This window comes from Dermochelys coriacea, chromosome 1 (genome assembly GCF_009764565.3).
Source record: "Dermochelys coriacea isolate rDerCor1 chromosome 1, rDerCor1.pri.v4, whole genome shotgun sequence".
Lineage (NCBI taxonomy): Eukaryota > Metazoa > Chordata > Testudines > Dermochelyidae > Dermochelys > Dermochelys coriacea.
In genome coordinates, this window is record NC_050068.2 from 259,232,316 (window position 1) to 259,248,972 (window position 16,657).

General features: G+C 49.5%; 1 protein-coding gene across 6 annotated transcripts in view; it reads right to left on the reverse strand.

Moving 5' to 3' along the window:
* Positions 1-3,148: 3,148 nt before the first annotated feature.
* The window catches only part of SUN2 (Sad1 and UNC84 domain containing 2), a 28,047-nt gene continuing 14,538 nt past the window's right edge, over positions 3,149-16,657 (reverse strand). For all 6 annotated transcript variants that reach the window (XM_038402383.2, XM_043501740.1, XM_038402398.2 and 3 more), the window contains exons 13-18: positions 16,071-16,298; positions 12,338-12,422; positions 11,746-11,861; positions 10,382-10,549; positions 9,357-9,449; positions 3,149-6,758 (exon numbers count right to left, since the gene is read on the reverse strand). In XM_038402383.2, the coding sequence (XP_038258311.1) occupies positions 6,645-6,758; positions 9,357-9,449; positions 10,382-10,549; positions 11,746-11,861; positions 12,338-12,422; positions 16,071-16,298 (804 nt within the window). In that variant the 3' untranslated portion in view covers positions 3,149-6,644. The remainder of the gene's footprint in view (positions 6,759-9,356; positions 9,450-10,381; positions 10,550-11,745; positions 11,862-12,337; positions 12,423-16,070; positions 16,299-16,657) is intronic.

Genomic DNA, 16,657 nt, shown 5'->3' on the forward strand with positions numbered 1-16,657 from the left:
CTCTACACCTAGCTTCTTGTATGAACACTTGGATCTGCTGTGTGGGGCATCTGAATGGTGTCCTTTTATCTGCTGCCCAAGCAGTTCAGAGCTGTTTAGGGTTTTACTTTTTCCTGCTATGAAGGCACTGCCTCTCTATTGCTGAAGTTAAGTTTGGACTGGGACCTGCTGTAGCATAATATAGTATCTCTACATCTGGCCTCAATTTTTCCTTGCCAAAGAGTCATGCAGCTGTGATCACACGCAGCATCCTTGTCCTCATCCCTCACACTAGCTGGGAAATAAACAAGAGTACACAAGCCCCACTGTGCCAGAGTCCAAACTCACACACTCAATAGCTTCAGTTGCTCCCCAGCCAGCCTGAAAGGTGGGAAATAGCAAATATCATCAACTACACATAGAGAGCAGGGGCAGCTTTGCAGAGCAAGGAATCTACCCCCTGGGGGGAGCTGAGCAGCCTTCCTAAGCATAGGCTCCATTTACTATATAAAATGTTTATAGTCTGTGTTGTCAAACTTCATTTGAGGCAGCTGTTCAATTACACAGCAGTTGTTCCAGACCTGTGAGTGGATCCTCCTGCAAATTGCCTCTACACTGACAGCTACTTCCAGCTCAGCTAGGTTATTTGAGCAGTAGCACACATCTTCCGAGGCCCTGTGTTGCGAAGCAGAGCTAGGCTGTTCTTTGGAGAGGGGGAAAACAAGATAACTCAAGAGGGTTAGCCAGGGGGAAAAAAAAAACTACTTGAATCAGTTTTCTAAAATGCTTAGGGAGGGGACTTTTCAAGCTGGGTATTAGAGAAAGTAGGGAGTCAGTATGCATAAAGCAGGCAGGAGATAAAATAGTGCCAAAGTCAGATGGTGGCTGGCTATGAGGAATTATAAGACACTTAAATTGGACTGGACTAATGCATTTGTAAGAACAATTCTGCAGTGCTCTTAGGATGGAAAGGGTTTGGGTAAGACGTAGCCTATTATGGGCTAGATTCACAGGGGAGACTGCCACCTCACTGCCACTTTAGGGGACAAAGTCCAACATTTAGGCAACACTAGGATTTTTAAAACCACCTAACCCTCTAGGTACCTAAAGGCCCCCTGCTACTTACATTTTTGTCACCACCAAGCAGTTGAGAGCCTAAACTAAGTGTTTCCATGCCTAAATTGCCTGTAGAGCCCAATCTGGTAGATGTACACAAAAGCTGCCTAAGAGTGTGCCCGTTGGAGCTGCCCTCCCCACCACCAAAAAATAAACAAACCAGGGATGAAAGTGTTGCACTCCCCTGCTTCCCTTTATGCCCTACAGCCCAGTGAGTTAGAGCACTCAGCTAGTATGTGAAGCAGGGACTGGAACCTAGAGCACTCCAGGGGAACATGTTAACTGCTAAGATATAATCACACTCTGGCCCAGTGACTATTTAGACTTGTAAGAGTTCTAAGGGACCACAAGGGTCATTAATTTAAGCCCCTGCCAAGATGCAGGATTTGTTGCTTTTAACCATCCAGATGGCGATCCAGCCTCCTTTTGAAAGCCTCCACTGAAGAAGCTTCCACAACCTCCCTAGGCAGTCTGTTCCATTGTCCTACTGTTCTTAGGAAGTGTTACCTTAGATTTAATCTAAATCTGCTATGTTGTAGTTTGAACACATTGCCTCTTGTCCCACTGTATGTGGCAAGAGAACTACTTTTCTCTGTCTTTTTTATGGCAGCCTTTCAAGTATTTGAAGACCACTATCATATCGCCCCTTAATTGCTTTTTTTTTTTTTTTCCAAACTAACCATACCAATTCCTTCAGCCTTTGCTCAGATGGCTTGCATTCCATCCCTTGGATCGGATTTGCAGCTCACCTCTGGGTCCTTTCTAATTTCTCTATATCCTTTCTATTCATTAGTGACCAAAATTGGACACAATACTCCAGGAAAGGCCTAACCAGACCAACTAGAGCAGTACTATCACCTGTGACTTGATTGCTATGCCACTATTAATGCAATCTAAAATTGCATTTACTTTTTTTGCAGCAGCATCACATTGCTGGATCATGTTGAGGCTGTGATCCACCACAACTCCCAGTGCTGCCGCCGCCAAGCCAGTTATCCCCCCGATCTGTATTTGTTTTTTCTTCCAGAAGTGTAGCACCTTACATTTGTCTTTGCTGAATTTCATTCTTGTCTATAGCCCAGCTCTCCAATTTATCAAGATCCCTCTGAATTTTAGCTCCATCCATTGAAGTGTTAGCAACCTCCCCAGTTTTGCATCATCTGCAAATTTGAGCAGTATGGTCTCTATTCCTGCATTGAGGTAATTAATAAAGGTGTTAAACACCAGACCCAGAACAGATCCCTGTGTAACCCCCTTTGAGACCTCCCTCCGATCCGACATCATTCCATTAATAGTTACTCTGTTTGTGTTTAAGTATGTATCCACTTAATGGTAGTTCTGCCAAGCTTGCATTTCTCCAGTTTACTTATCAGAATGTCATGTGGGACTGTGTCAAAAGCTTTGCTGAAGTCTAAGTATATTATGTCCACTGCATTCCCCCTAGCCAACAAATTGGTTACCCTGTCAAAGAAGGAAATTAAGCTGGCTTGGCAAATTTAAGTATTTTACACAGGGGGACAGCTTCAGCAAGAGATTGAGACAACCCAGAATACCCTCCTGGTTAGAGCACTCACCTGGTTCAAGTCCCTTGACATCAGGCAGAGTGGGGACTTGAACCCAGACCTGCCACATGCTGGGTGAGTGCTCTAACCACTAGGTTTGTAAGATAAGGGTATTTCCTCCTGGTTTTTATAGAGAAGGGCTGCCATAGTTTAGGTGGCCAACTCCCAGGTAGGGTTCATAGCTGTGAATCCTGAGCAGAGTTAGGTGCCTAACTCCCTTGGAGGGTCAGAGCTTAGGCCACACCCCTTTCCTGCATTTCCTACTGGCTATCTTAGGCAGCTCCCTACTCATCTTGCTGGAATTTTTAAAGAGAGCCTGAATATGTAGGTGGCGGGGCCCCAAAAGTCAGGTGCTGCAAGGCTTTAGTCCCCCTTGTGAATCTAGCTCCATGTCTCTTCCTCTCTATTCCTGCTGGAAAATGAGTTCTGTCCAAGCTCTGCCCCCCCTCCTTCTCAACTGCAAACACATTAGAGGAATGTCTACAAATCTCAACTGTTTTAACAATTTATTGTCTTGGATTTTTTTTGCATAGGCATAAATTACAGTCTGTAGATAAAAAAACCAAACAAAAACAGTGCAGCATTTGCAATAGTCTACAGAATTAAATAGAGATTAATCTGCCTGTACCCAGCTTGGTTTGTGTAAGGTTAATTTATAACACTTTCCTGGTACACACACATACACACAGAAAGAGAGGGGGGAAAGTGTGGCAGCTCAAAGGGAGTAAACAGAGAAGCTCTGCCTTAGCAGATCTTTCCCATGTATTACCACCTTGCTGTACTCATCTTCTGTATCTAGTACCATGATTACCCAGCATGTTAAGAAGTGGGGCTGCAGTTGAAGCAGCAGTTTGACAGCTGGTGCTGGAGCACAGGAAAAGTTAATGAACCTTTTCTCCTTTCCTCACTGTTCCAGCATGCCTAGATGTTGGGGGAGGGTTGGGTCAGTAGTCAGATTTTAAAGAATCATCAAGGCTAGGTCCACTGCTCCTAGGAGGTTGTAAAGCCCTGGACAACCCATCTTCAGTTGCCAGTCTGAGTCCCTTGCAGGTAGGACTCTGAGTTCTAGGGACCAGGGCCATGCTCTTCCATAAAGGAGCCCACTGTTCGATTCCCAATCTCTTAGTGCCTGGGGCAATGAGCATCTGGTGTAGAAGCCATTCTTCACCCAGTCACTACCCCCTGCAGCCAATTTAGGTGTAGCGGTGATTGATTCCAAAGGGAGATGCTGTCCCACCCTCATCCCTGTGGGCACATGGATCAGAGCCAAATGCTTGATGAGGCAATGGAGGAGCAGACCAAGAGGATACGCACTGCTTGACTTCTCCAGCTGATTTAAGGCAAGACACATGGGCCAGAAAAAGCCCATTGCCAGCTGTGGAAGGGAGTACCCCACTCACTTCCCCTTCACACCATCCCAGCCCTACTGGATTTCAACAGGTTTTTGGAGACAACCTGGCAAAGATCAGTGCTCAGTACCCCCCACAGTTCACAGCCCCAATTTGACTTGGGGGGGTGCCAGCCTCAAAAGGGGCTGAAACAAAGTGAGCCCTTGGCTTTTCTTTCAGATAAAGAGAAGACAATATGGATAAGTAAAAAACAATTCAAAACATAAGCTGAACTAAGAACAGAGCATGGTGGCCAAAACCTAGAGAGACAAAACCCTTCTCTGAGCAGCCACGTTACCTTCTCAAGGCCACTGATACGAGCTCCTGCTCTGTCCTGCAGCTCAAAGCCGATATTCTCATCACCACACCTACTAGAAGGCCCTAGCCAGCCTGTTCACAATTCCCCCCTCACTCCGCTTCTCTTGCGGAACAACAACTTTTCTTCTCTGGGAACAACACGAACAGGCTGAGGGAGGTCCTTGTGGCTCAAATCTGGCAGGGAGAGGTCTTTCCCACCTTAGTGCTGTCTCCCAGCTCCCAGATAAATCCATGGGAAGAGGTAGCTGTCAGCCCCTCCCTGCCCACTTGTGCCCTGTCCAACCGCCCCCATACACTGTCTCAGCCCAGGAAGGCAGCTGTAAATGGGGGAGGGCTGTGACATAGACCTGCCCACCCCTCCCCTGAGGGGACAGGCCAGGCCCAGCTTCAGCTACAAGCCCCCTCCTGGAACCATTGCTTCCACCATTACTACTCTCCCTTGCAGGCCCGGTAGCAGGGTCGTTATTGATCTGAACCAAGCTGCGCTGGCTTGCCTTACTGCCCCTATTTACAGTTAGCCCCACAAGCTGTGTCACAGCACCCTTCAGCCAGCCTTGGCACCACACCCTCTGCTCAGCCTGCTGTCTTTCCCCACCCTCGCCCCAGATCACAGCCGTTAGGGTCATCGTCCCCTTATCCCCAAAGCCTGTATAATATTGTCTCGTTTCCCCCGTTATCCTGCAGGGTTTGTGCCACTTCCAGAAATCACACTGATACCCTCAAGTCTGCCCTATGTCCCCATCAACAAACCCCCTGTGTCTGGATAACTACAGCCTAGACTCTACCCCACTATGTACAGTTGTCTATATACAGATGTACATAAACCAGTGGGGGTGTAATTATATATTTTTACACCCACCACAGTTGGTTATAATTTTGACTAGGGTTTTCCAAAAGCAAAGCGGGCAGGCACTACCAGACCACTGGTCCATCGAGTCTAATACCCTGTCTTCAACTCCTGGGCCATGGCATCTGATCGTGCAGCAGCCATGGAGGGAAATTTTCTTCTGAACATAGCTACTGATCAGTTCACATCTCAAAGCCTGAGGATTAAATAGTCCTGGCCATTTCACTCTAGTTAGTGCTACTACAAATGCTACTCTAAATGTCTAATTAAGCGATTTGCCTCAGTGGTATCCCTTGTGGTACAAAGTTCTACACGTTAATTATACATTGCATGGAAAAAGTACATCCTTCATTATTACTAAAAACAGTGTCAGGGGGAAGAGTTTTAAAGGACATCAACACAGACATTTTGACTTGTGAACGTTTAGCACTAATTTGGGGATTTACATGCAAGAATGACACACACATGTGGGAATAATACAGGACCCTCCTCCACTCTGGGCCACAGCCTTGCATATTGGTGAAATCCAGTAGCACTCTGTTGCAGTGGAAGGGAAGGTGCATCTTGGTGACTATATAATGCACTGACCCGAGTGGAAGGTTTCCATTGTTGAGGCTGGTTTACAATCCCAGGGAGACTAGATTATCTTCTCCCCCAAGGACTAAAACCCCAGTCTTTTGCTTATATATTACCTCTTTAATTCATGTCTGTGTCCTCATTATTTCCCTCTGCTAACATGCCTGCTAGCTACTTTGCAGGGTCATGAGATGCAAATTCAACCCATGGCAAGCTAGCCAATGGGTCTAACTAAAACAAATCACTGATCCAATACTGGAAGGAAACGGGCGATAGTGCAAAATTATTTGGTCATGTGCCCACCCTCCCTCCAACCTCTATGACATTCAGATGGTGCTTACCTAGCCAACGATGCCATAAATATATCACCTCCACCCCACTGTATAATAATAGTAATAATTACATGTTCATTCATAAAACTTGGGACACTATGCTATAGTCTTCTTTAACATCTGGAAGGGATGGGGCTGGGAAAAGGGAGGTGCAGAAAGGTCTGGACTGCATAGACTCATTTAAAAATAAAATTTTTAAAAAGTTAAAATGTCTATTCTGACCTGGATCGGAGCCTCGTTTCCCATCACACCACCCTTCTGAACACCAAAATCCTTTCCCCACCCCCACCCCCAATACAAACTCTTCCCTCTGGAAGCGGCAGCACAGAAAAGCATATGGGGACTAGGTTTGCCAAAGGTGGTCATTCCCCCACATCTCCCACCCTGGGACTTGAGAGAAGCAGCAAAAAGAAGAAGAATTTCCTTAACCGGCTTGCCATTCTCTCTGGAGACAACCTCTCTCTGTCATGGTTGTTGCTTGCGGCCAGCGCAGAACCTGAGGTAGCCAGCTGGAGGCAGGGAGGGGTTAGTGGACCGGCTCCCCGTGCACACGGAAGCGATAGATGCAGGTGTACTCCGGGTGGCCCCAGTTGCTCAGAATCCGTAGCTCCACCACCTGGAACGTGCCCACATCTTCACCCTGGGCAAGGAAGATAAGAGACATTTCATAGTCTGGGTCGTTCTCTGCAGAAAGCAGCACCATTTCTAAGCAAGAGTCGGCCCCCGTTCCCCACAGATTCCTCACTGATTTCAGGAGGGGTCTTCACTCACACTTATCCTGGAGAGTTCCTATTCTCCCTCAGAATTTAATAGGGACAGAACGAATAGGGTCCTATGCAAAGTACTCTACAAACTTAAATGGGCCTGATCCTCAGGTCTGGCAAAGTTGTGCTTGGCACAAGACCAGAGGGGAAAGGGTGGGGGAAAAAGTGGCTTTAAGCCATCTCTGTGACCCCTGGATCCTGGTTCTGCATTAGTCCTATCCAGTGGTCTCCCCAGGCTGCCCCAGCAACCAGGGATCATCTAGATGCAAATGTGCCCCAGCCATGCATGGGTTCGCCAGATACTGAAGTGGTGCCACCAGGACCCTTCTCCCAGGCCATACCCCCTATGCCAGGGAGACCAAAAATGTGGTGGGGCATAGGAGCCACAATAGTGACTCTACACCAGCCAAGGGGTCCCCTATGCAGGGGGAATCCCCAGGCATGGTTAAGCCAGCTTTAGAACTGCCTTGTGCCACCAGAACAGTGCAAACAGACTGGAGTGGGGCAGAGGGTGGCCCTTGGTATCGATCAGAGAATGAGAACCTATCTGTAGGCTTTGGAGCCTTCCTGTAGGATTCTACAGCAGGAGGAGAATTTACTATTCAGTTCTACAGGATGGCTCAGAAAGAACCCTGTTGAGAGGTTACAGCATTATCCATTCAAGTCCAGAGGACCTTCCCAAAAGGAAAGTCATCTCTCTAAGCAAGCCACAGCCCAGCCAGGGGTCTGGGTCACTGTGATCCTCAGACCCCCTCCATGCCCACTGGCAAAGGGTTCACTGTTCTGTGACAGCAGGGCCTGACAAACTCCCTACATCTAACGCACTGCCTTCATGGTATTTATTTATCCATAAATAGTGTCCTGTAAGATATCAAAAGAAAGCTGGTAACTTATGGTCATTAATATCATAGTGAAATGTACATGCTGATGATATCCAAGAAGTTACATATACCCACTGAAATTAGGTTTTAAAAAGTCTGTAATCAGGCAGAGCGGACAAACAGGTTTTCTGCTAGACAAAGCAGGTCTATTCACCTATCCTTACCTCTGACGGAAATCAAGCACTGTAAAGCCAACGCAGTGGAAACCCTATTACTTACATATGAAAGTCAACAAGTAAAATGGGGGAGGGGGGGAAATGTGAATCGAACAGGAGTATGGGAAGACACCTTGGAGCCAGCACCCCAGGAAGGAAACCACAGGAGTTATCCTGTCTTTGGGGGAGAAAACCATGAGTTTGGGTAAATAGAAGGAGAAGCAAAAAAAAAAAAAAAACAAAAAACATTTTGTCATACTTCACTGACAAAGCAGAAAGGACAGCGCTTTTTGCATTCAAGACAGTTGGATTGTGGGCTAGTGATGCTGGGAGGTTGCTTTAGGTGAAGAATCAACAAGGATTTTAGCCCGTCAGAGTTCAGGTAAGACTAAGAAGCATGTTATACCTTTCGTTTTACATGGAACCTGTTCTTAATGTCCTTGCTCACTCTCTCTTCAATCTTAGGTTTCAGAGTAGCAGCCGTGTTAGTCTGTATTCGCAAAAAGAAAAGGAGTACCTGTGGCACCTTAGAGACTAACAAATTTATTAGAGCATAAGCTTTCGTGAGCTACAGCTCACTTCATTGGATGCATTTGGTGGAAAAAACAGAGGAGTTTTTTCCACCAAATGCATCCGATGAAGTGAGCTGTAGCTCACGAAAGCTTATGCTCTAATAAATTTGTTAGTCTCTAAGGTGCCACGGGTACTCCTTTTCTTTCTTCAATCTTAATCTTTGTAAATGAACCCATTTGTTTTCACTGCAAGATTCCAGTGCTGTGTGTTATCATCAAGGACCTGGGCCAGTCAAGCTGTGTGTACACAGTCTCTTTAGGGACAGCAAACCTGGGTATTACTGTGAGTATCCAGTGATACAGCAGGGAACGCACCCAGCGCTTGGGGTGGGGTCCGTACCTAGCACTAGCCGGCACAGAGAGGGCTGTGGAGACCCGAGTCCATGCTTGTGGGCCCAAGGCTGCTGGTGTCAGGGAGCTGAAGCAGGACAGGCACAGACAGGACGGCCTCTCGCAAAGGGCAGGTCGTGGCCAGGAACCTTGGAACCCCTGGGGAGCATCACAGTGGGGGCTTCCTCCAGAGTCAGTAGCCAAAACATCCTGTAGTGCGCATGCCGCGCTGGATCAGACCATTAACTTGTCTAATCCGGTCTCCCTGCTCCTGTTGCCTGGATCAGGCCGTTAGCCCACCTATCCTTTCATCCTACTGTACCTCCGACAGTGGGCAGCAACAGGCCCATCTTGGGAAGGCACTGGGCCAAACCACCCCATCCAAAGAGCTCCAGGCAGAGACCCTGGCGCAGCAGAGGAAACAGCATTGGCAGGGGCATGGCCTGTGTGATGACACTTCAATTGGCTTCTAAATACTATAGGTATGGGGCTCTCTGGGCTCTTCTCCCTCATGCCCTACCACTCCTCCTCCGTACCTCCAAGTGGAACGTCTGGATGGGATCCCCATCCTGGTTGTAGGTGAACTGTCCGAGAACAATGCCTTCTTGCTGTCCTTCTTCGTCCAGACCCTGTGAGACCAAGTGAAGGTGGGGAAGAAAGGGAGGGCGGAGTGATGAGGAAGCAGAGAGAGATGGGGAGAGCGAGAGAGAGAGGAGGAACGTGGGGTGATCAGAGCACCCAGAGGGGCAAAGGGAGACAGAGACAAGTGCAGTTAAACTCCACTCCTGCTTTCCCATGCCAAAAAGTAAACAAACAGGAAACATGCAGGAGCAGTGGGGGGACAAGGCTGTGTACAGGGGTGCTGGAACAATTTGTATAGTGGGGGTGCTGAGAGCCATTGAACCAAACTGTAAACCCTGGATATGATGGAAACAACTTTAAGGCTGGGGGTACAGCAGCACCTCTAGTTCCAGCACCTATGGCTGAGAGTTACACGTCCTCAGTCCTTCCCTCCTCTTGTTATTAACCTCCTCCCCAACCACATACCCACCCCACCTGCCTCTCCACAAACCATCCCCTTCCCATGTACCCCCAGCCATTGCTTCACTTCCCTCCCCCTTAAAATGTCCCCACATCATATGGATCCCCAGTCAACCCCTCCCTTCCCTCCTCCCACACTTTCCCCTGTCCCATGTACTCCATTCCCTCTCCCCTCAGACCTCATCTCCTCCCTCAGGTACTCAGTCTCTGTCCTCCTTTCCCAAACACGTTTCCTCCCCTGCATGTACTGAACCCCTAGCTCATCTTGACTCCTTCTGCAGGATAGTCCCTCCCCATGTTCCCCAACACCCCGTCCCTTGGCTTAACACACCAGCCTTCTGCAGCCCCCCGTAGGGAGATGGCCGTTTTCCCATCTCTGAGGCAAGAAAACATCCTCATCCCCAATACTGGAGGAGGATTATGAATGGCAAGAGATCCCAAGACCACCCATGCCCCCTTCCCCATACACAGACTTTTTCTCCTCTACCCCCGATTTCCATGCGCAGAGCAAGACACTCACAAAGACGGCAAAGTCCCTGGGTGCACTGGGGATGGTGTCCAGGGGCAAGAGGGCTTTTGGGACGTGCTCCAGAGTCACAGCAGTGGGGCGAATGTGGCTGGACAGACGAATAACAGCAAAGCCCTGCGATCCACGGAAAGCCCAGCAATTCCCAGGGTTAACGTCCGGCTACACCCAAAACACAAAACCAAGCCAGCTTTCGGTAACGGTAATAATCATCACCTCATGCAATTCTCTAGGTCCAAAGCACTTTACAGGCTGCTATACTGGGATCCCTCACCCTCCCGGGAAGTGCAGCCACCTCTGGAATTCAACGTGGCAGCTGTTAACAACACACCACAGTGCAAGACATGAAGAAAACATTGGGTCTGAGCTTGAACCCACCCCACTGGAGTGGCACAAAGTTACCTTTCAGATGTTGCGAAGGAGTCACCCTAAGCCTGGGCTGGTGTGAAACCCACTGTTATTGTGGGTGGTGGGGAGGAAGACACAGATGTGCCCCTGGGGCTGGTTCTGGATCAGGGGCAGGAGTGGGTTTGGCCTATCCTCAGCTGGCAGAAGGACTCAAAGGAGCCGACCCAGAACCTGACTGCCACAGAGAAAGTTGTGCAACATCTGCAGTGACACCAGCTAGCTCCATTAACAATTAACAATGACTGTCAGCCCTCAGGCTCCATGACAAAGAGCTCACTAGCTGGGATGAGGAAGAAAGGTCTCCCCCTGGTTACAACATTGCATTCAGACATGGGGCTTTTTACACCTTTCTCTGGAGGATCTGGCATTGGTCGCTGTCAGGGCCAGGACACGGGGCTGAAAGGAGCATGGACCTGGTCTGCTATGGAAATTCCTAGGACATTTTCAGCCTGATTTTTGAACTGAAGCCACAAATGAGGTCAGTGCGCACATACCCATGACCAGAGTTTGAGGACCCAGCTGCGATCACAACTAAGGTAAGATCAGGTGACAAACGGCACACCTAACTCCCGTGTTCCCCCTCCCTCATCCCAGGATAGGCGTTTTGTGTAGCACAAGGTGTCAGGGAGGCCTCCATATCCCCACGTTCAGATCTGATCATTACACTGTGAGAACCCAGAGAAAGGGAATGAAAATGGAGGAAGTGTTATTTCAGAGGACGGGAGGCCTGACTCTGTAGCGACAGGAGAGGAGATGACTCAAGGGTCATGTGATGGCACTCTGAGCACCAATGAGGAATTAGCTAAATCAGGGGAGGTGTTATGAGAACTATCCAGCTGTGCTTATGTTGGGGCAATAGGCAGGGAATAGTCCACGGACAGTGGCAGAAAGTTCCAGCTCAGTTCACAGGGGGAAAATATGGACACCTCTCTACTCAGCTTGGTCCCTACCTGCAGGATAACCCGAGGAGACTGAGAATGGTACCACAGGGGGATCCCAAACAGACTAATCAGTGCTGTCTTTGTCTCATAGGTTTCTGAGCACCGGGTGCTAACAACACTGGCCCCTGGGATTGAAAGGAAAACAAAGACACGTGAGACCACAGCATCCTCATCAGGTGACAGATATACAAAGAGAGCATAACTTCCAACTATGGTCTTGCATGGGGAGGGGGAGGTACCAGACAGAGCATAATGTACAGGGCAGGGAGGAGATATTCCAGCTCAGCTCACAGGCGATAGACAAGAATTGTCCTACGAGCAGGGCTGAACTCCCCTTCTAACCAGTGTGCTGTGCGGTACACTGACTCTCGCCCAGTGAGGTTGGGCTGGTCAGCCGAGTCCACTGTAATGCTCTGCCTGCGTGAAAGACAGTCCAATACCCTCCCTCTTCACATGTCCAGGTGGCCGGCTACGCGTTAAGCTGTCAGAAGTCTCCTAGCAAGTTCTTCCTCTGAAGGAAGAGCGTCTTCAGTCTGACACCCCCTTTCTGTACTTTGAGGCCATTGGAGGAGGGAAGCGAGGTGGCCACTGATTCACCTACCCCCTGACTCAAGGGCGTAATCAACCATTCCAGTGCGATCCTCACTGTAGCGCTTCAAGGCTCGGTTCACAATGAGGTGCACTTGCTGCAAGGAGTAAAGGACACAACAGAGCTGAATGCAAACATTGGAGACATACAGATCACGCATGCATGCACGCAATCCCAACACACACCTGTGTGCACATCCGTATATGCAGCCTCTGCATACACACACCAACGCGCGCAACGGTCAGCACATGCAACAGTGAGGTACAAAATGTGCAGCCCATCACACGCAAACCCCTGCCACATACATTTGTCCCTAAGGGCACACTCATCTGCACACACACTGTATACAGCCATTCATGCATGGACGGACACACACACACACACACACACACACACACACACAGAGCGAGCACGCACTGGGCTGAACTCTACCATTGGTTAAAGTGCTGACTTGTCCAAAGTGGGTGAAAGGTGGCAGGGCAGCCATTTGCACTCCAAACATGTTGTCTAAAACCACTGAAAGAAGTCACAGAATAGAAGTGATGTGAACCATGTTTGTTGGAACTAAAGGAACTGCTGATTACGGGCTTCAGATTTAGTTGGGGATTGGTCCTGCTTTGACGAGGGGGTTGGACTAGATGACCTCCTGAGGTCCTTTCCAACCCTGATATTCTATGATTCAGGTGAGGCCACTGAATTGTTACAGCCACAGACCAGAATCTTCTTAAAATGAGAGGCAGCATCTAAAACAGAGGTGGGCAAACTACAGCCTGCGGGTCACATCCGTCCTGCAGGACCGTTCTGCCTGGCCCTTGGGCTCCTGGCCAGGGAGGCTAGCCCCCGGCCCCTCCCCTGCTATCCCCCCTTCCCTGCAGCCTCAGCTCACTGCACCGCCAGCGCTCTGGCCCACAGCTTGTGCTGGGCAGCGCGGTGGCATGGCTGGCTCCGGCCATGCGGTGGGACTGCGAGCTCCTGTCACTCTGAATGGCATGGTAAGGGGGCAGGGATGGGGTGGGGACAGAGAGCAGGGGGATTGGTAGGCATGGGAGTCCCAGGGAGCAGGGGGGGTTGGATACAGGGGGAGGGTTAGGGGCGGGGGTCCCAGGAGGGGGCAGTCAGAAGGTGGAAAATGGGAGGGGGCGGAGGCCAGGCACAGCCTTCCCTACCTGGCCCTCCGTACAGTTTTGCAACCCCGATGTTGCCCTCGGGCCAAAGAATTTGCCCACCCCGATCTAAAAACAAGAGCCAGTATTGCCTTATTTTGGATTGAGAATCATGATAGCGTGGTGACCGCATCCCTTTCAAAACAGATCTCTTTTGGGGAGACCCTGACAGCTCAGCCACAGTGGCAGGATACCCAGTAACCACCACATCACCAGCATAACCATTATGGTCATCATCATGGCACCCTGGGAGCTGGGGAATTACCATCACACTGCTGGGCTTCCTTGCTCCTGAAAGATGGTGCTAGCCATACCAGGCAAAAAACCAGGATCTAAGCGAGACCTCTCCCATTAACCATGGCTGGGTCCTGAGCCCCTCCAGAAACGTGACCCTAAGGTTCCTGCTAGCCGCTTCAGCACTTCAGTTTCCATCCCTACCACCTCTTTTTGAATGCTGTCTAAATGACCCTGGATTAGCCAGCCAGCACAAATCTGACCTTGCAATTCTTTGCAAGTTGACTAGCTAAAAAAAATAACCCTGAGCTACCTGATCTCAGCCAAGAGATTTGCTGCCTCACACAGACAGACAAGAGGGAACTAAAAGCAACATAGCCAAAAACGTGGCAGAGCCAGGGGTGGGTAAATGAGTCCTGTGCAAGTTCTTTCACCAGCTGATCTGCAAGCACATGAGGGTGCAGCGGCTGCATTCTCCTATCTCCTCCTTTTGTGTCTTAAGAAACAGCATGGAACTTTAAATACCACAACCGGAGAGCTAACATCTAAAACAGACGCACTTTTTCTCCCCACAAATACATATGATGCTATTTAAAAGACTTTCAGACCAGGGCTTTTCCTTGAAAAACATTTTACAAATAAGCTCTCTTATTCCTTCTCTATTAGTTATTAATTATTTGTATTACACTAGCACTTACAGACACCAACTTAGCCTGCACCCCACCCCCCGTTATGCTAGATGCGAAACACACACACAGCAAGCAGGGCTGGATTAACACAGAGGCTTTAAAAGCTGCAGCCCAGGGCCCAGAGCTGCCTGCCGTGGCCCCACATGTTCTTGGAAGCGTCTGGCTGCTGGCACTTCTCTGCGGCCCCTGGCTGGGATGGGGAGCTGGCTCCACGCGCTACTCCTGTCCCCAGCACTTCCCCGCAGGGAGCTGCGCTTGTGGGTAGTGCCCTGAGACACGCTGTCCCCCTCCCTCCAGGGGCGCACAGAGATGTGCCAGCAGTCAGCCACTTCTGGGAGCGGCGTGGGGCTACAGTAGGCAGGCAGCCTGCCTAAGCCCTGCTGCACCGCCAGCCGGGAGACACCTGTAGTAAGCACCTCCCAGCCAGAGCCTGCACCACACACCCCCTCCTGCACCCCAACCCCCTGCCCAAGGTCAGAACCCCCTCCTGCACCAAACTCCCTCCCAGAAAGCAACTAATATAACAGCTGTTCTGAGGTAAGATGTAGGCTATTTTGAACTAACTTAATTATATTCTACATGTTTTAAGACTGAAATGTCACCATAGAATGGCTTTATGTTAATTAAAAGGCAAATTTAGTACAGTGTTAATAGCTTTGATGCCATAATTAGTTGTTTTAAATTAGGAAAAAGACTTGTATACAGGGGCCCCACAAAATCTAATAGCCCTGGGCCCACAGAAGAGTTACTCCGGCCCTGATAGCAAGGCAGTGCCTGCCCTAAAGACTTTACAGCATAAATGGACAAGACAGAAAAAGGGTGTGGGAAAGGGAATATCATCTGCATGTTTCAGAGGGGGAACCGAGGCACAAAGAGATGAAACAATTAAAAGGTCACAGGGGGAGTTGGTAGCAGAGCTAGGAACCGAGTCCAGATCTCCCAAGTCCCAATCCACTGCCTGAGCCACAAGCTTATCCTTTCTCCTATGTAAAGATATATTTAGTGCTTTGCGTTTTAATTGCCTGATTATCAAAGGTGGCAAGCCCCTGCTACTCAGTGACTTCACTGCAGGGTTTGCAAACTCTCAGCACTTCTGAAAAAAACCCCAAAACAAAACAAAATTCAGGCTGTAAGTGACTTGACTCACCACCCTGCCTCCTTTTCTCTATGAGGGTTTAATAAAATGTGTAAATCACAAAACTGATTCTTTTAAAAACAACCAAAGCAAGTCCCTGGCAACTGCAACCCAATTTACTGTCAGGGTTCTGGGAGTAAGAAAAAAAAAAGCAATAAATAGGTCACAGAAAATGTATGAAGCCCAAAGCCCCTGATCTTCACAGCCCCACCTGCTCCAGCACATAGCCAGACATGCAAGCTTGGCATACACAGACCTGTGTGCATGCTAGGGACAGCAGTTCAGCCACACACACTGCACTCATCACACCACGAGCACACACACATGAACCCCGGCCTACCACACACACGCCCCATGTATGCAAGTGTGTAAGGGTTTCAGGGCTGGCCAGTCCCACATCTGCACACATGCACAGACAGCCCTGACACACTCAAAGCAGCATCAGCCTGTTTGACAGTGCCATGCCACAACCCTCGAGCCAAGTAAGTTACTCAGGGGAAGCTGCTGAGCAGACAGGGCCTCACCTCTTCAGTCACACCTGTGACTCCCTCCTGCTGCAGCGCTACCCCAATGCTAGCCTTGGCATCCCACGAAGACACCCTCTGGTCCTCAGAGACTCTGGCGAGGATTTTGCGCTCCAGCTTCTGGAGCTGATCCTGTAGCTCCTCACGCTGGAGAGCCAGGCTGCCCACTCCATCCTCCCTGGGCTGCGACAGAAACTGGCTGATCCACCGGGGGAACTGTGCTTCCACCTGAAACCACCAAGGGAAAAAGCTCAGCCCAGGAGAGGGAGTCTGTACTGCAGAGCACAACAAATGATGGAGAGCACGTAGCCAGAGCAACACCCCACAAGGGCCCTGGGAGTCTGGCCTACAGACCCTAACGTGTGGGGAAGCCTCTCTCCCTGGATGATACCTGATGCATGAGGACCACCCCTAACAGTGCCCAGGTTGTGGCAGAAGAAAGATCACCCCTCCTGGAAGTGTCCAGCTTCGGGGGGGGAGGGGTGGGGAAATCATCAACCCAGAGGCACCTAGCACATGGTGGGACCACAAAGTCCTGCATCACCCAGACATTCCCATGTCACCGTTTAGCAGAGAATGGGTAAAAT